General features: G+C 42.4%; 1 protein-coding gene across 1 annotated transcript; it reads right to left on the reverse strand.

Annotated features, from left to right (window-relative positions):
• Positions 1-1,429: 1,429 nt before the first annotated feature.
• On the reverse strand, positions 1,430-6,565 carry tmem72 (transmembrane protein 72). The gene is made up of 5 exons (XM_071913773.2): positions 6,490-6,565; positions 4,097-4,163; positions 2,609-2,680; positions 1,996-2,135; positions 1,430-1,872 (listed from the first exon to the last, which is right to left on the reverse strand). The coding sequence occupies exons 1-5, from the start codon at positions 6,563-6,565 to the stop codon at positions 1,430-1,432; spliced, it is 798 nt and encodes a 265-aa protein (XP_071769874.1).
• Between the last annotated feature and the right edge of the window lie 8,693 nt (positions 6,566-15,258).

A 15,258-nucleotide genomic window follows, 5' to 3' on the forward strand; every position in this document is an offset into this window, starting at 1 on the left:
TGTGTGTGTGTCTGCTGTCTGGAACCAGAGTGCAGTTAGGTGCCATGTGATGAATGGGTTTCTCTGCCTCTATTGATTCTCTCCTTAGCTTTGATGCTGGAGAGAGATTGCCTCTTAAGGCTACATACAATATTATATCTACAGTTCAGTGAACAAAGGAGTGTACAGTGTGCATGCATGTGTGTGTGTGTGTGTGCACGTGTGTATGAGTGTATGTCTGCATGTGTAAGACAGAAAAAACAGTATTGATTTATGACCAGAACAAAAGAGGAACGTCTGTATGGAGAGATGTATCCTTTGTAGCGTGGAGAAAACAAAGGACAAACAAATGAAACGGATATACACGCTTTTAATAGTTGCTTTTAAATTAGCATATTTTGTATCACAAATATGCTAATCACAGGGTAATTTATATTGCTTGGGAAAGTGAATAGCTCTATTAGTGTGCGTTGCTTGTTCTGATTCATTCACCTTATTAATATTATCAAGGCATACTGTATGACACATTATTAATACATCCCTGTTGTACTTATTCTAATTGCTTCTAATTATGTCTTACATCAGTTATGTTGATTATGATATTGGATTTGGTGCAATATAGGCCTATGGTGGCACTACAGTGGGTGATCAGATGTTGTTTTTCTCATCACCACAACAACACGAGCGCTTCTCCCAGAGCACTGTCACCATGGTCACCGCTCACAGCCGCTTCAACACATGACAAACACACAACCGAGAGCCGTGGATGTGACAAGCACAAGCACCTGCAAGCTGTGGCTTAAAAAGGCGCTTCCTATCTCAGTCATGTGCAGGGACTCTCTGTACGGCACTTTTTTTTTCTCTGATGTTCCAAAATGAAATGATTTATCTAATTTATTCCCTTATGAATAATGTATGCTGCTATAACTGGATTGGATTGCCTGGTATTAATGTCTGCACTTCAATCAATACCAGCCTTCGAAAAAAAACAGGCCGTCACACAAAAAGCCACATGTGCACACTTAAGTATAAACAGTTTAATTCCTTTGAAATGATACATTTGAAGCCCAAGATGCAGTTTAACATATTCCATAACAGATGTCACACATGCAAATTTTCAGTTGCACAAATAGATTTTTCAAGTAAAAAAATATCTAAAATATCTACATTAGGGAAACATTTGTTTGATAAATCTTTCCTAATAATCTTTATATGTTGGTCCTCTAAACACATTAAAACATGGAACCTTATTACCAGATGGACCGAAACTCAAAAATGCTGAAAATCCTTATTTAGCTGGTCAGAAATGTTTTAATGTTATTTCCAGACGGAGGCTAAAATTCAGTCTCAACGGGGCACCAGCTAGTTGTACAGTCTGTACAGTTAGTCAGTATGAATGCATTAGACATGCTGTCCATCGCGTGCTACCGGCCTCAGCGCAGAGGGACAGTCAGTCAGTAATCATAGGTGCGGTGTCTGAGGTGGTCTCTGGCTCTGGCTCACAGTACCTGTCCAGCTCCTCCATCTCTCTCTCCACAGGATCCTGTCTACCTGCGAAACACACCTGTCTCCTCTCTTTCCACCTCCTCCTCTCCCTCTCTGTCTCTTTCGGTGCCGCTGCTGTCTGCTCCAGCTCCAGCATGGCCTGGATGCTCTCTCCTCTCTCGCCCAGCCCGAGGCAGCGGTCTCTGGGTGTGAAAGCCAGGCCTGCCCCCCTCCTGCCTGCCACCATGTGGAGGAAGGAGAAGCTGCTGTCTGAGCCTCCTCTCTCCGTCACACACACCGTGGTCAGGCCTTGGTCAGTGTAGCTCTCCTGCGGCCCTTTGGGAGACTCGGGCTTGGCTTTCTTACTGAGTATGAAGTTGAAAAAGGCTGTCACCAGAAGCATGGTCCCTGCAACCAGAAGACATTTCTATGACACTTTCACGACTTATTCTGACGCTGAATCAAAACAATACATCTGTTGCTGTTATCATCAGTGTTTGCTGCAGTTAGTACCTGGCAGCGTCATTGTACCTGGGATAATAGCGTGCCACACCAACACAGGGTGCAGGAAGCAGACCACCGACATGATGGAGTAGTAGAGGAACTTCTGGAAGCCTCCAATGCGAGCCATCTTCCCCCACAACACAAACACCTGCCAGTCTGGAGGACAGCTGCAGGGGGAGATGGGAAGAAGAGGAGGATTTAGACTGAAACACAGACTATTTCCTATATATACACAGGCAGGTAATTTCACTAGCAATTCTACCAATCTGTCCCTGTTGGCACTAAAAAGTCACATTCTTAATTTTTTATTGTCTATTGACAGTGAAGACATGCGAATGCTGATATAGCACACGTCATGATATACTAACAAAGTAGAAAATAGATGTTTAGATTTGATTTTTTGGACTATTTATTAAAGAATAGCAGACTGAGCATGTGCACTCTTTTTTCATCAACACTCACAGAGTTACACCCATTCACACCTGGTTCAAAAATGAACATTTGTGGTTTGGATGGGACTCTAAAAGCAAAGAATTCCCCACCAGTGTCCTCTTCGAGCTTAGTCCCATCCCTCCATGTGTATCTATACTACACTATCAATGCGGAAGATAGAAAATAGAGACGAGTGTTGTGTACTCACGGCAGACACATGAACAGGAGGGTATCCAGGAAATAGGCCAGCTCAAACAGCATTATGCCAACAGATGACACTCTGGTGGGAGATATAAGTTTAGGGCCAGATAAAACTAGTACAGCCTCAGTGATACATAATGAAATACACAGAAACATACACATCTCCTATATTTAATAGTTTTCATAGTTTTAAATAGTTCACCGATTCTTTTGATTATGGAGATTGCACTTTAGAAATTTTTGGAGGGATGAAAAAGTGGGTATGAAGCGAAGGCTCAAAGGGCTGTGTGACAAACACAATAAAGAGAAGGGAGCATCCTCATATAGTGCAAAAGAGATGTGACTTTTGTGCCTTGAGCTTTCAATATTATCTTTTATGCTTTTAGTATTTTGCTTATTTTGAAAATGTACCATGCTTAAAAACCGTTGTGGTTTTGTGTGTGCTGATACTTCAGTGAAAAATACTCTTTTGCACTATATGAGGATGCTCTCTTCTCTTTTTTTGTTTAAATTTTTTGATAACCATCTAATCTTGTGAACCAGAGGAATGCTCCCAAGCCAACCCATCCTAACCACACTGCCCTCTCTCCGAGAGGTTATTGCTGAGTTTTGTGCATTCGTGTGTGTGTGTGTGTGTGTGTGTGTGTGTGCGCGCGCGTGTATGTGCATGTGTATGTGCATGTGTGCATGTGGAGATGAAATAAACAGTCATGCATTTTTATTCTCCTCTGGGAGATGCTTTCCTGTGGCTCTGTGGGAGTTTGGCTGTGAGCCACAGAGATAATAATAAGTAGAACAGGACTGGTCTCCCCTCAGTCGACTCTGTGCTCCCTTTTGTCCTCTGCCACCTCACTTTATCCTTCCGACTGACTCCCAATGTGTCTATGAACATATTTGATGTTTGCAGTCGAAGAGTTTCATTCCAAAATTAGATATCCATTATTTTATTTTTTTTTAAATGACACCCACACTCCCATATTGACTGCTGACGGAAGAGTAAGCACATGGGTTAATATTGAAGTTAGAAGTAATCTTAAGACATTTGCCAATAAAATAGTTACATTTTTGAGGACAGAATCATTTATGTTTTTCCAATATTGCCTAATGAATATCAGGTGGCAATTTTTTTTCCCAAAATGGATATATAACATTGAAACCCTTCAGTAGGTCCCAGGAATGTGTGCAAGTGTGTGCGTGCGTGTTTATGAGTGGTTAGTTAGGCAGCTACTGTACTGTAATTGTATTATAACAGCCCTTGGGCCACACATTCTTTCCTATATTAAAATCCAGGCGGTCCCATTTATAATTTGTAACTCTGGAATTTCACCAGCTAGGGCCAAATAGGCCAGAGTTAGGAGTGCTTTGGTAGATTTAAATACATATACTGTATTACAAGGACTGCAGAAACAATCCAAGGCTATGCTCGATTCCCTGAGGCAGTAGCCTACCATAGTTTATCAGAGTCGACGTGAAAGTGGCCAATGAGAGCACTTACAGCAGGTAGATGGCAAGGCTGTGGAACTCTCCCTGTTGTAGTGTCTCCACTCCCACGGCACACAACACTGAGAAGGAGACAATAGAGTCACATTTTACAATTTTAACATGCAAGTTACTGGTAAGCGGCAAACTGTGCAGATTCTGACCACCAGATGTCAGACTTAGTTCATGACTTTCTTGCTAAGAATGAAAGCCATGGAAGTATTACTGGCAGGCAGTAATGTAGTGGGGGGTAAACCCACCTAAACCTTTTTTAACCTTAGTATGACCCTAAATTCATAGCATACATCATAGTAAATTGTATTTTACATACACATGAAGATGGGACACAACTGAGTCTTGTTTCTATTGGTGGTTGTTTGCCTTATGGTGATCACAGACTGGTGGTAATAGCTTACCCACCTTCTTTATTTACCAGTCATGACATCCTAAAAAAACTCACAACTTGTGATGTGGTCACTAAATGCCACGGTAAGTTAATAGTCCTCTCTCTTATCTGTGATTGAGTTTATAAGAGAGGAACGATACACAACAGTATTTGTTTCAGTTGTAGTCTTATATACTACAGCATGGATAGTATAACACAAGAGGGCAGCAGGGAGGTGTACTGAGTATGGAGGCTGGGCTTTAAGCCCCTTTGTCAGCAAGCATCCACTCTGCTGAAGTGTCCTTGAGCAAGACACTGACTGTCCTATAGCTGACCCTGACCTCTGACCTCCATGTGGAGGGGGAAGTGAATAGAGAATTGCCCTATGGGGATCAATAAAGTATCATATTGCATTGCTATCACACTAGGCCTCCTCAAAGTATGCTTGAAATAATTAAAAAAAACTACTGACCAAATTCACATTGTTCAAAGAAAATCCCTAAATCTGGCAGCAAAACACATTGAATGATACATGAATTGAATGCCACCGTTTTAATGGGAGAGGAGATAAGAAAAAAGATGATAAAGTAAAAAAAAGAATGTAAAGTACATTATGATAACCAAGCGTTTTGCTGGGAGGTAGAAGGAGGTAAGCATGGTTAACTAAGGCTGATTGCCACTAACATATGGAAGCAATTGCTCGGGTCTATTTACCAGAAATGCAGAGATAGAATCTGCACCAGAGGGACTGGAGCTAAATCAGGGGAATGTGGCTAAATGGTTTCTGGGAGTTTATAGAGTGTGAGAAGAATTAACGCTGCTGATAGACCCACTGGATATTAACATATATGTGCACACTGCATGTATGTCTGTCTATAGAACACACACAGACACAGACACAGACACACCCAGACATATAGACATGTGGAGACACAGGCACAGAGGCAAAGACACACACACAGTATGCAAACTGTGCATTGAAAGCTCATGAAGGTGCGAATGTGTAACAGCTTGTGATCAAATAAGCCAATAACCCAGCAGGATATAGAGACTTCAGTTTGGTGTGGCGCGAGGCACATGTCGCCCAGTAAACGTTCAGTGTCTGCATCTGTTTGAATTTAAGTGGAGGGGGGTCCATATCTTTGAGGGAGGCAGCAACCAGACAGTTATTTCCCCCATGAAGATTTAGTGTAGCTGGGGGAGCTGCATGCATTCCCAGCCTTTCTGACTCTCTGCTGCCTCTGGGGGCAGTAAAACAGAGGAACAGGGGCAATGAGAGCAGGGTTAGGCATGATTAAGCGTGGTTTTATGTACAGTATATATTAGCCAAGAGACAGCTTAGTGTTCTTTCTGGAGAGAAAGTCAAGACTACAGTTGGCCAAACACAAATACACTATATCTGAATTGAGGGTGAGGGATTTACATGGAATCAGAACAGATGGAGAGTTGCACATATCAACTCTCTGCAGCGGGACGCAGCACCACAAAGCACATAAAATTTATATAATAAGCTTTATATTATTTGATAATGTTATAAAACATAAATATAACCTAACATATAACATAAATATTATTTAATGATCATAATTATTAGAAGAATACATATTTTGACTGTAGAGGCTCATGCACATCTTCAGTTTCTTGTAGACAGGTGCGTAGGAGGAAATGTCCATAGGCAAGAGAAGAGAGAATTCCCGCACACTGTCCTTTTACTTGCAATAAACTTTATTACTGATACAACGTTTCGGTCCTTAGACCTTCATCAGGTAAAACAATTTACCTGATGAAGGTCTAAGGACCGAAACGTTCTCTCTTCTCTTGCCTAAGAATAAATATTGAAAATTTAGATTGAATTTCAAGTGCTACATTGTGTGATTCCTATGTTGACTGTGAACTTTACAGTGATGATCTGCAGTCAGCTGTGCATCTGCTATTATTTGCAAAATCAGGCCTATAACTGTCAGTGACAACTGTCAAATGAATCTTGTTATTTTCTTGGGTTTGTTTTATATATTTTAGCTTACCTGTTGCTGTAGAGATACCAAGGATCCTGCAGGCGCACTCCACTACAATCCACCACACTCTCTCTGAGTTCCCCATGCCAGAAAATACACTTTTCCCCTCTTTTGTAAAAATGTATTCTTCCCACTTCCCCTACCACTAAATGTACCTCAAAGGGCTCTCGGTGACGCACTAGTTGCTAAAGCAGCATTCTAGGCACATAGTTGACTATTAGCTCGATGGATAGAAGTGGTTAAAAAAGCCAAAGTCGGGTAATTCATAGACTGCCATGATGTGGATCCTCTTAGACCGGGTGAGTTTACCTCAGAGTGGTCGGTGACTCAGTGCCCCTGTCGCTCCAATAGCTGCTAATCAGCCTAACACACACACACACACACACACACACACACACACACACACACACACACACACACACACACACACACACACAAATCACCATACCACCTTCAGCTGGTTTAGCATTCCACCCTGTAACCCAAGGTGAAACTGTGCAGCTCAGGGTCATTGTGTACCAGATCACACATGTCATTGGAGCTGGTTAAAAATTATCAGCAAGGAATGAATAGGAAACACACACACACAAACACACACACATATCCTGAATTAGTGGTAATTTGTGTGTACCAAGCGGCTCCCTTGAACTGCAGAGGGGACTGGTGACCTTCAGAAGGTAATAAACTTTTCTCCCACCTGACACATTTATCCTCTCCTCTCTCTTTCTTCTTTTTTGCCTTTCCTCCTCTTAATTCCACGCACCTTCTTGTGAGGACTTGGGTGATACTTATAATTCAAATTAATCAGATCATTAGAACCACCTTTTATTCTCACACAGGCCACAGTCGCACATCCAGCTTCCACTTTAAAAGCCAGTGGTTACGCACTGGGTCAGCTTGGGTGAGAGAGTTGACACAATACATCTTGCACCAATAAACAGAAAACTAGAGTTTGCACATTTGATGGGGACGGGAAATATGTGTAGCCGGTTCGAGTTAGTATGCAATTTCATTTAATGTGTTTAGAGTCAAAAAATGCAATGGAGATGGGATAAAATGCTACAAGCACCAACAAAGACCCTTTCACACACATACATGAACGCGCAAAAGCATCAGCACGCGTGCACACGTAATCGGTTGAGGGGGGCGAGGCAGGTTTGGCTGTGGTGAAACCCTGTTCAGGCAGAGCAGCCGCCTATTGGAATGAGCGGAAAGAGTCAGAGAGCTCACATACACACCCTGACTCCTGTTGGGGAACAAAGTAAGCTGTAGTAAATCTCCTTAGACACTCTCACAAAGACACTTTTGTTTTTTTCACACTGGTTTCACTTGTTTCCAGCTTAGCTTCCAGGTTATTTGTGGCATGTGTGGTACATGTGTGTAAGTGAGTGAATGTGAGCTATGCTGTGATAAAACGTTGTTAGTCAATACTAGGTGTGAAACGATGAAAGATATAAACCTATAATTAATGATGTGGTTTAAAACCCTGTAAAAGAGGGAGTCCTTTTTACAGAGACTAGAGAAATAATTACTATCTAAAGAACTGAAAGATAAACAAATCAGACACACTAAAAGTCAGTAAGTGTGTTTCTATTTTGTAGTGTTTTTCCATTATTCAATGCAGAAATACACACTTGTGCTTAGGCTACTAACCATTCTTTCACTATTAAAAGTGATTTAATGAAACAAGTGATAATCAATTGCCATAGGCTACTGTTAGTCAGAGTGGGGAAAAATGCTGAATGAGGAAAACAAAAAACATTTTTGACCACCCACTTCATTTGTTTTAATAAATAAAGACTTGATTAGATCATATGTATATTTAGACTGTAGGTTATTGTTGCACATGAACCAGACATACATGAGTTAGGAATGTTAGCAGAGAGAGTAGTGTGCATGTTAACTGAGCCTTGCCGCCACGGCCACAGTGGGCTGTGTGTTTATGTTTGTTTGGGATGGGTGGCCTTCATGGTGACAGAAAAAAAACAGCCTTCCATCTACTGAAAAACATAATTCATGATAATAAGCCACTGTACATGTTGAGGGGATCGTTTCCAGTCTGTGTAATGAGTTTTGTAGCAGTCGCCAGGATATGCCACAGGGTGGAGTGGTTTAAGTAATTGTGACTGATTGCCATCCAGTGAGACTGTAAATCTAGTGTTACAGTATAAATACAGTTCTGTGTTTTCATTTGGTCTGTACAGCTCCAGACAGAGGTTGTGACACATCCACAGCTCCTCTCAGCGCTCGGATTTACCCAGCATGCCCTACGCCCTCTCACCCTCTTCTCAGACTTTCACTTGCCTGCTCACGCTTTCTCTCACCCGCTAATCATTCCGGTATTACACCTCCTCGCCCTCCTCATCATCATCACACCGTTCTCACACTCCCCCTTGCTCCACTGTGCCCATGGGCATGGGACTGGAGACTCGCTGTGCCGCCCTCTCTCACTCTCTCCCTCCCCCTTCTTCCCTCCCCCCCATCCAACCCGTCTCAGTCCGGCGTGGGTGTCTGGTGCTTGTCAGAACCAGTGAAAACAGCTCTAATCTTAATTACACCAGCAGCTTTATTACCCTGCTCCATCGCCTTGCTCAGACATTCTCTCCATAATCACCTCCTACAGGCTGTTTTATCTAAGGCCACGAGGGGGCTGTGTACACTCCCCCAAAGGCTGAAGTAATTTCAACAGAGTGCTATGAATCTTTCTTAAAACATAAAAATATAAGCACAATTGCATACAAGATGACGATTAACACCTTGCATGCATTCTTAAACAGTTAATTAACTGTGTGCCCTGCCATGGGCCAATGGTATTCAATCCATAAATGTACAGAGCCACCTAGCGGTTGTGAGTTGTTACTACAAGGCAGCTGTAAGGTCAGTGTATAGTTACAAGCCAATAGACGTATTCATGTAAACCCAGTGTGATGTTTACGTCCTGACACTGTCCAGACAAAAACTCCCTTTGCTCTGATCCCAGTTACAATGTCAAGAGGTTGGGAGCAACACCCAAAGAGATGAAGGAGCACAGACATGGAGAGGGGCAAAAATATGCTGTTGTGAAACATATATGAATCATATGGAAGGTTATGAGCAGACAGAGAGGACAAAACAACGTAATGTCTGCCTGTTTAGTATCTCATAGTCCACAAAGGGTGTATACAAACGTATGAGGTGCTGCATATGTGTTGCAGTGTTTCAGACCCTCCACAGTGTCAAGGCAGAATTATAGTGTACAGAGAGCGCTGTATAAAATCAAATCAGGATAAAGTGATAACATCATACTTATACTATTCTGAGTCTCTATAGCCTGACCCAGAACTGAGGCATGTAGATACAGTGACAAGAGGGTGGAAAGGCCGGATGTAGGCAATGTGCTGACTGGCGCTAACCATAGACTATCAACATCCGATCCAACAGCCATGTTCACATGTACTTAATTCTGATTGACAGACTGTGACTTGGCTGAGTGTGAGAAGTCTTGATTCTTGTTCACACAGAATGCAAATGAGCTGGATGAGGCTGTCCCGAGGAAAAAAGGGATACGTCCAGTTTGCATGCGTCAAACAAAATGCTTGCAAATGTGTGTGTGTGTGCGTGCCCGCTACTGTTGAGTGATATTAATGTCAGTTGTTTGGCTTGTCAGCTGTTACATGGAGGCCAAATTCACTGGTGCATAATTAAACAATTAATGATTCCAAACCATTCCAATTTTATCTTCCAAAACTAATGTTAACCTGCCACATCCTCTCTGTTTCAGGTTTTAATTGAGGTACAGCTGTGTTACTGCTTGTCTGGTTTACATCCTATCCAATAAGAGAATATGACTGAGCTGCTGTATGTATGTATTCACTGAGGTCATCTAACAGTACATATGGTGATTATGTTGGCTGATCATCCTCTGTCCTTTCACTTCAACTGACAGCATATTGTGATGAGCCAATATTCATCATCCTGTGGACTTCAGCTTCGGCTCCTAGAAGGATTGTTTTTTAGTCTCTTGCGTCCCTCTGTCCTCGCCTTCTTCTCACCAGCTCACAGACGGCCGTAATCCACAGAAGCAACCTAATTCTGTTGATACTGACAAATACCATGAGGGCAGTCTTGCAGATGAGTGGAGAATTTCTTTTAGGCCAACAGGAGGATGACGAGAGGTGCCCTGTCAGACACGTACTGATGTGTTTATACTGGGCTATTATCTTGAGTAGTAACAGGGCCAGGACTGTCCTTACACTTTGTCTTCCAGAGGGAAAGTAAGGGAGTGCTGTATGTAATAAGAAGGGCAATCACACACACAAGCACTGATTCCTTTCAGCTGATGGCAGCAGTGGTGAAAGAGCCAAGGAATACAGGCATATATAAACCGATACTAAATAAAGATATCACACCGGGAATAGAGATAAAACCAGAAATAGCTTTACACACTTTCAATATAATGCAAACTACACAAATGCCAAAATGTCATTCCAAGAATCAAACCTGACAAAACTGTACACAGTAAACCCAAAGCGCACAGCTCTCTCTGACTGCAAGGATGTTTTGGCCAATGCCACAAATGAAGTAAAAGGCCTGCAATGAATTACTTGATCGAATTCTCAACAAAACATCTGAATGCCAATGAAAAATATCTTATAATACATCTAGCTTCAATCACAGCCTTAATCCAGCCATTACACACAAAGCACATTGATTTTACACAAACTGCACCGCGGCAACTTTATAAGAAAAACAAAACAAAACTTAGTCGTACCAACCACAGCCATAACCCAGCCATTATGCACACAGTGAATTTACACACTTCACAGTGGTAAAACAACTTAAAAAGAACTTGGTCTTACCAACCACAGCCATAACCCAGCCATTATGCACACAGTACAGTGAATTTACACACTTCACAGTGGTAAAACAACTTAAAAAGAACTTGGTCTTACCAACCACAGCCATAACCCAGCCATTATGCACACAGTACAGTGAATTTACACACTTCACAGTGGTAAAACAACTTAAAAAGAACTCGGTCTTACCAACCACAGCCAGGCAATCAAGCCAAAACGCACAAAGCACGTTCACAGTGCACAATGGCAACTTACGCAAAAACTGCAGCAAACTGAAAACTACTTTCATATTGCATAATTTGTGGGTTTATTATTTTGCATTCTGAAGTATCAAATGCCTTTCTGCAGGATTTATACAATAAATTGAATTAATTCATTCTACTGGAATTTGTATGGGCCCTCTGCAGCTGTGGGCCCCTAGCATCGTCACCACCTTTCACAGCCTAGTGACGGGGCTGATCATGCCCACATGATAATATCTAAAATGGTGTAGTATTTCACTGTAAACAGAAAAATGGTTTCATAACATGGTTCTAGGTTTCTTTAATGACATCCAAATTTTACTCATAAAAATGTGCTGTTCAGTTCTCCCTTCTACTCCTGATCCAGGAGTAGACGAAAAGCTTTTATGGTAATCTGGCCTGCCTGTAAAGATTTTGTGAGGTAATCCACAGAGACACAGGTCCTCCTTTAGAGACAGGAGGGGTAGACAGAATAAGAGAGAGAAGAGAAGAAAAGAGAAGAGAAGAGAAGAGAAGAGAAGAGAAGAGAAGAGAAGAGAAGAGAAGAGAAGAGAAGAGAAGAGAGGAAGATGAAGTCGTTGATCCCCAGCAGACCTGAAGAGTACAATCGCTTGTAAGAGCATCATGACAGTGGACATGGAAGGAGGAGGGCAGGTTTTTCCTTCCTGAGGAAACACTGTTGTATATCAGTGTGTGCACCTAGGGGGACGGACAGAGCCGACCTGCAGGTTTTGGGTGACCTCCAGTCACAGAACACACTGAGGGTCTGTTTGGAGTTCAGTGGAAAGTCCTGATATTTTCCATTTGGGAGTAGCTCAATAGAGAAAAATGCAGTTATAGTTCATGTATCATAACCAAATAAGGTAAGTTCAGTGCAAATATAGGCAAGAGCTAAACAAACACACTATAAATTTGTCTCAATCAAAATTGACACCAGCCTCCTTCCATTTATTAGTAATGTTAGTGCAAGTCAACAGATGAAACCACACCTTAACTACATAAAACACTTCTCATCAGGTATGTGTGTGTGTAAGTGTCTGTGTCTCTGTGTGTGATTTAGGGTTAAGGTTAGAATTAGGATTAGATTGAGGGTAGGGTTAAGTTTAGACATGTAGTGGAGAGAGTGATGGTTACCAGTTAAGGAATGAGCATCAATGAAGGTTTTCACAGGTATACTACTACAAACGTGTGTGTAAGTTTGTTTGTGTGTGTGTGTGTGTGTGTGTGTGTGTGTGTGTGTGTGTGTGTGTGTGTGTGTGTGTTTGTGTGTGTGTCAAGGCCAGGAACCAGGAGTGAATTAACCAGCCATACAGGCCTGAACAGACAGTGATACTGTATGTTTTGTGTTTCCATTGGTACTGGGCCACTGGAATCCAGACAGGAGAGACTGCAACTCATATTTGACTGGTCATCATGGATTTGGCCAAACAGACGTTTGGGAGAGTTGAAGATTCCAGAAAGTGAAGTTACTTTGAAAGGAAGAAACTGGCTAGTGTCAGTCTGAATATTTTGTCCCTGTTGAGACACTAATAACAAAAACCTGCAGTCCTGTGTGTAGTCCTCCCCAATAATATAATCCATAATCCCACGGCTGACTTCTACAACTCCTGGCTCCACGGAATTGCAGCTAATAAATTGGATGATTGAGTTCAAGACCCAGGTTAAGAGGGTGGAATCATGTCCTATTATACACCACATTATAAACACCATGTCATTAGTCATGCCCACTGCCCTCACAGTGAATATCAAAAGAGCCAGTCATCATCATCACAATCCTTTACATATGGCTGTGTTTTATGAGTGTGTGTGGTGGTGGTCAGGGTGAGGGCTATCCTTCAGCCTGGTTAAGTGTTTCCATGCACTGGAGCTGTTCTAACCGCAGCTGGTTGCCCAATAATACCAGGGAGAGGAGGCCTCAACCAAGGACAGCCCATGGCAGGAAGATTGCTCCACCTGCTAGTGCACACACGTTTGCATGTACACACACACATGGACATGCATGCACACAGATTCTGCATCTTGTGTATGTGCAAGTGGACACATGGGTACGTGTCAGGGAAACAGGTTGAGTTTATATAGACTGTAAGTAGTGTCCAGAGAACAAATGGAGTGTTTTTATTCAATTTTGGTATGAGGCCCGCAATGCTAAAGAGGCAGTGAAAGTGGAGTCAAACCTTATAATGAGATGGATATGTTAACTTGATTGTTAGATCAGTTTGAAAACATTGAATAAGCATCTGGGTCGTAGTTCGGCTGCAAACCCCACAGTGAACTGAATGTTGGCCTGCGCTTTAATTCCCAAACCATGAATGTGAATTGTATAAGGAATGTACATCCACTGATGCTCTGAGGTATTATAAGAACGGACAGATTTGATGACAGAAACTCAGAAGTAGTTTATTCTGGCATCCACAAACTTGTTGCTTTAATGAGAGAGGAGAAAAAGATCTCTATGTAATAATGACCATGTCCAGTGTGTGTGTGTGTGTGTGTGTGTGTGTGTGTGTGTACGCATGTGTGTGGGTATGCACACCTGTCACATACGTAAATCACATCAGACTCCTGAGAGGACACACAGGGAGAACTTTCTCTGATTACTCTCAGTGAGTCCAAAGTAAAGCTGTATGCGCTAACAAGCTGAGTGACAACAGTTGGCCTCTGAACGTGACAGAATGACAACTAATTTGTGCCATGGGATTTAAAATAACAGAAAGGAAGTGGATTTAAATGTGTCTTTTAAATCTACACACTGGAATATATTTTCTTAGCATTCCTCCATTTCAAACATCCGATTCAGAATCGAAACCAAACAAATAAAAATGCAGAAACACTTCTCAAGATGTTTTATGTGACACGACGCAGCCACTGAACTGAAACTGTCTCGGAGAGAGGAGTGGAGAATGGGGAGAAACATAGAGAGAGAGAGAGAGAGAGAGAGAGAGAAGGGAGTAGGTAGTTCAAGTGAGTGAAGATGGATGACAGCATGACCAGTGTCAGAGTGACGTGTTTTCCTCAGCGGGGAGATCGATCTGTTGCCTGCGTACTGGCTCTCTGTCACTCCTACCTAACCTTTCACTCCTCTCCTCTGAACCCGTGACCCCGGTTTGGCCACACAGAAGTGCTCGGTCAGCAGGGTCATGGCCGCGCTTTAACCCAGGGCAGCTTCTGGTGCACCGGCTTCCATGTTATAGTGGTACGGACATGCGTGGAGGTGGAAGAATGTCCTCAACACTCAACCGTACCCTTGTGACCCTCACATCATGGGTCATCCTCAGTTGCTATGGCGACAAGAGTTCATGGAGCCGGCCAATAATTAAACCATTCAGACGACTGTAATATAGGATGAGGGTGAGTAAAAGAGCTATAAAAGAAGGGCAGAGATGGGAGAAGTGATGGGATGGCAGAGGATGGATTGAAAGAGGAAGAGTGGATGAGGAAAGGATCGACTTCAGTGAAGGGTGGAAGGTTAAGCGGGATTTAATATGGCAGAGTGTGAGAGAAAGCAAAAGCTCTCATTTTTTGGTTATTGTCAGCAGAGAGAGGAAGTGGTGACTATGAGATGGGAGATCCCTTGAGTCACTTTTCAGCCAAGGCTATTTGTCTAAATGGACGAAACTCACCACAGTAATAAGTCATGCATGAACTGTGTGTTTACACTTACAAGACACAGCAACAAAAAGCAAAGTTTAACATGCCGTCCA

This window comes from Centroberyx gerrardi, chromosome 15 (assembly GCF_048128805.1).
Source record: "Centroberyx gerrardi isolate f3 chromosome 15, fCenGer3.hap1.cur.20231027, whole genome shotgun sequence".
Classification (NCBI taxonomy): Eukaryota; Metazoa; Chordata; class Actinopteri; order Beryciformes; family Berycidae; genus Centroberyx; species Centroberyx gerrardi.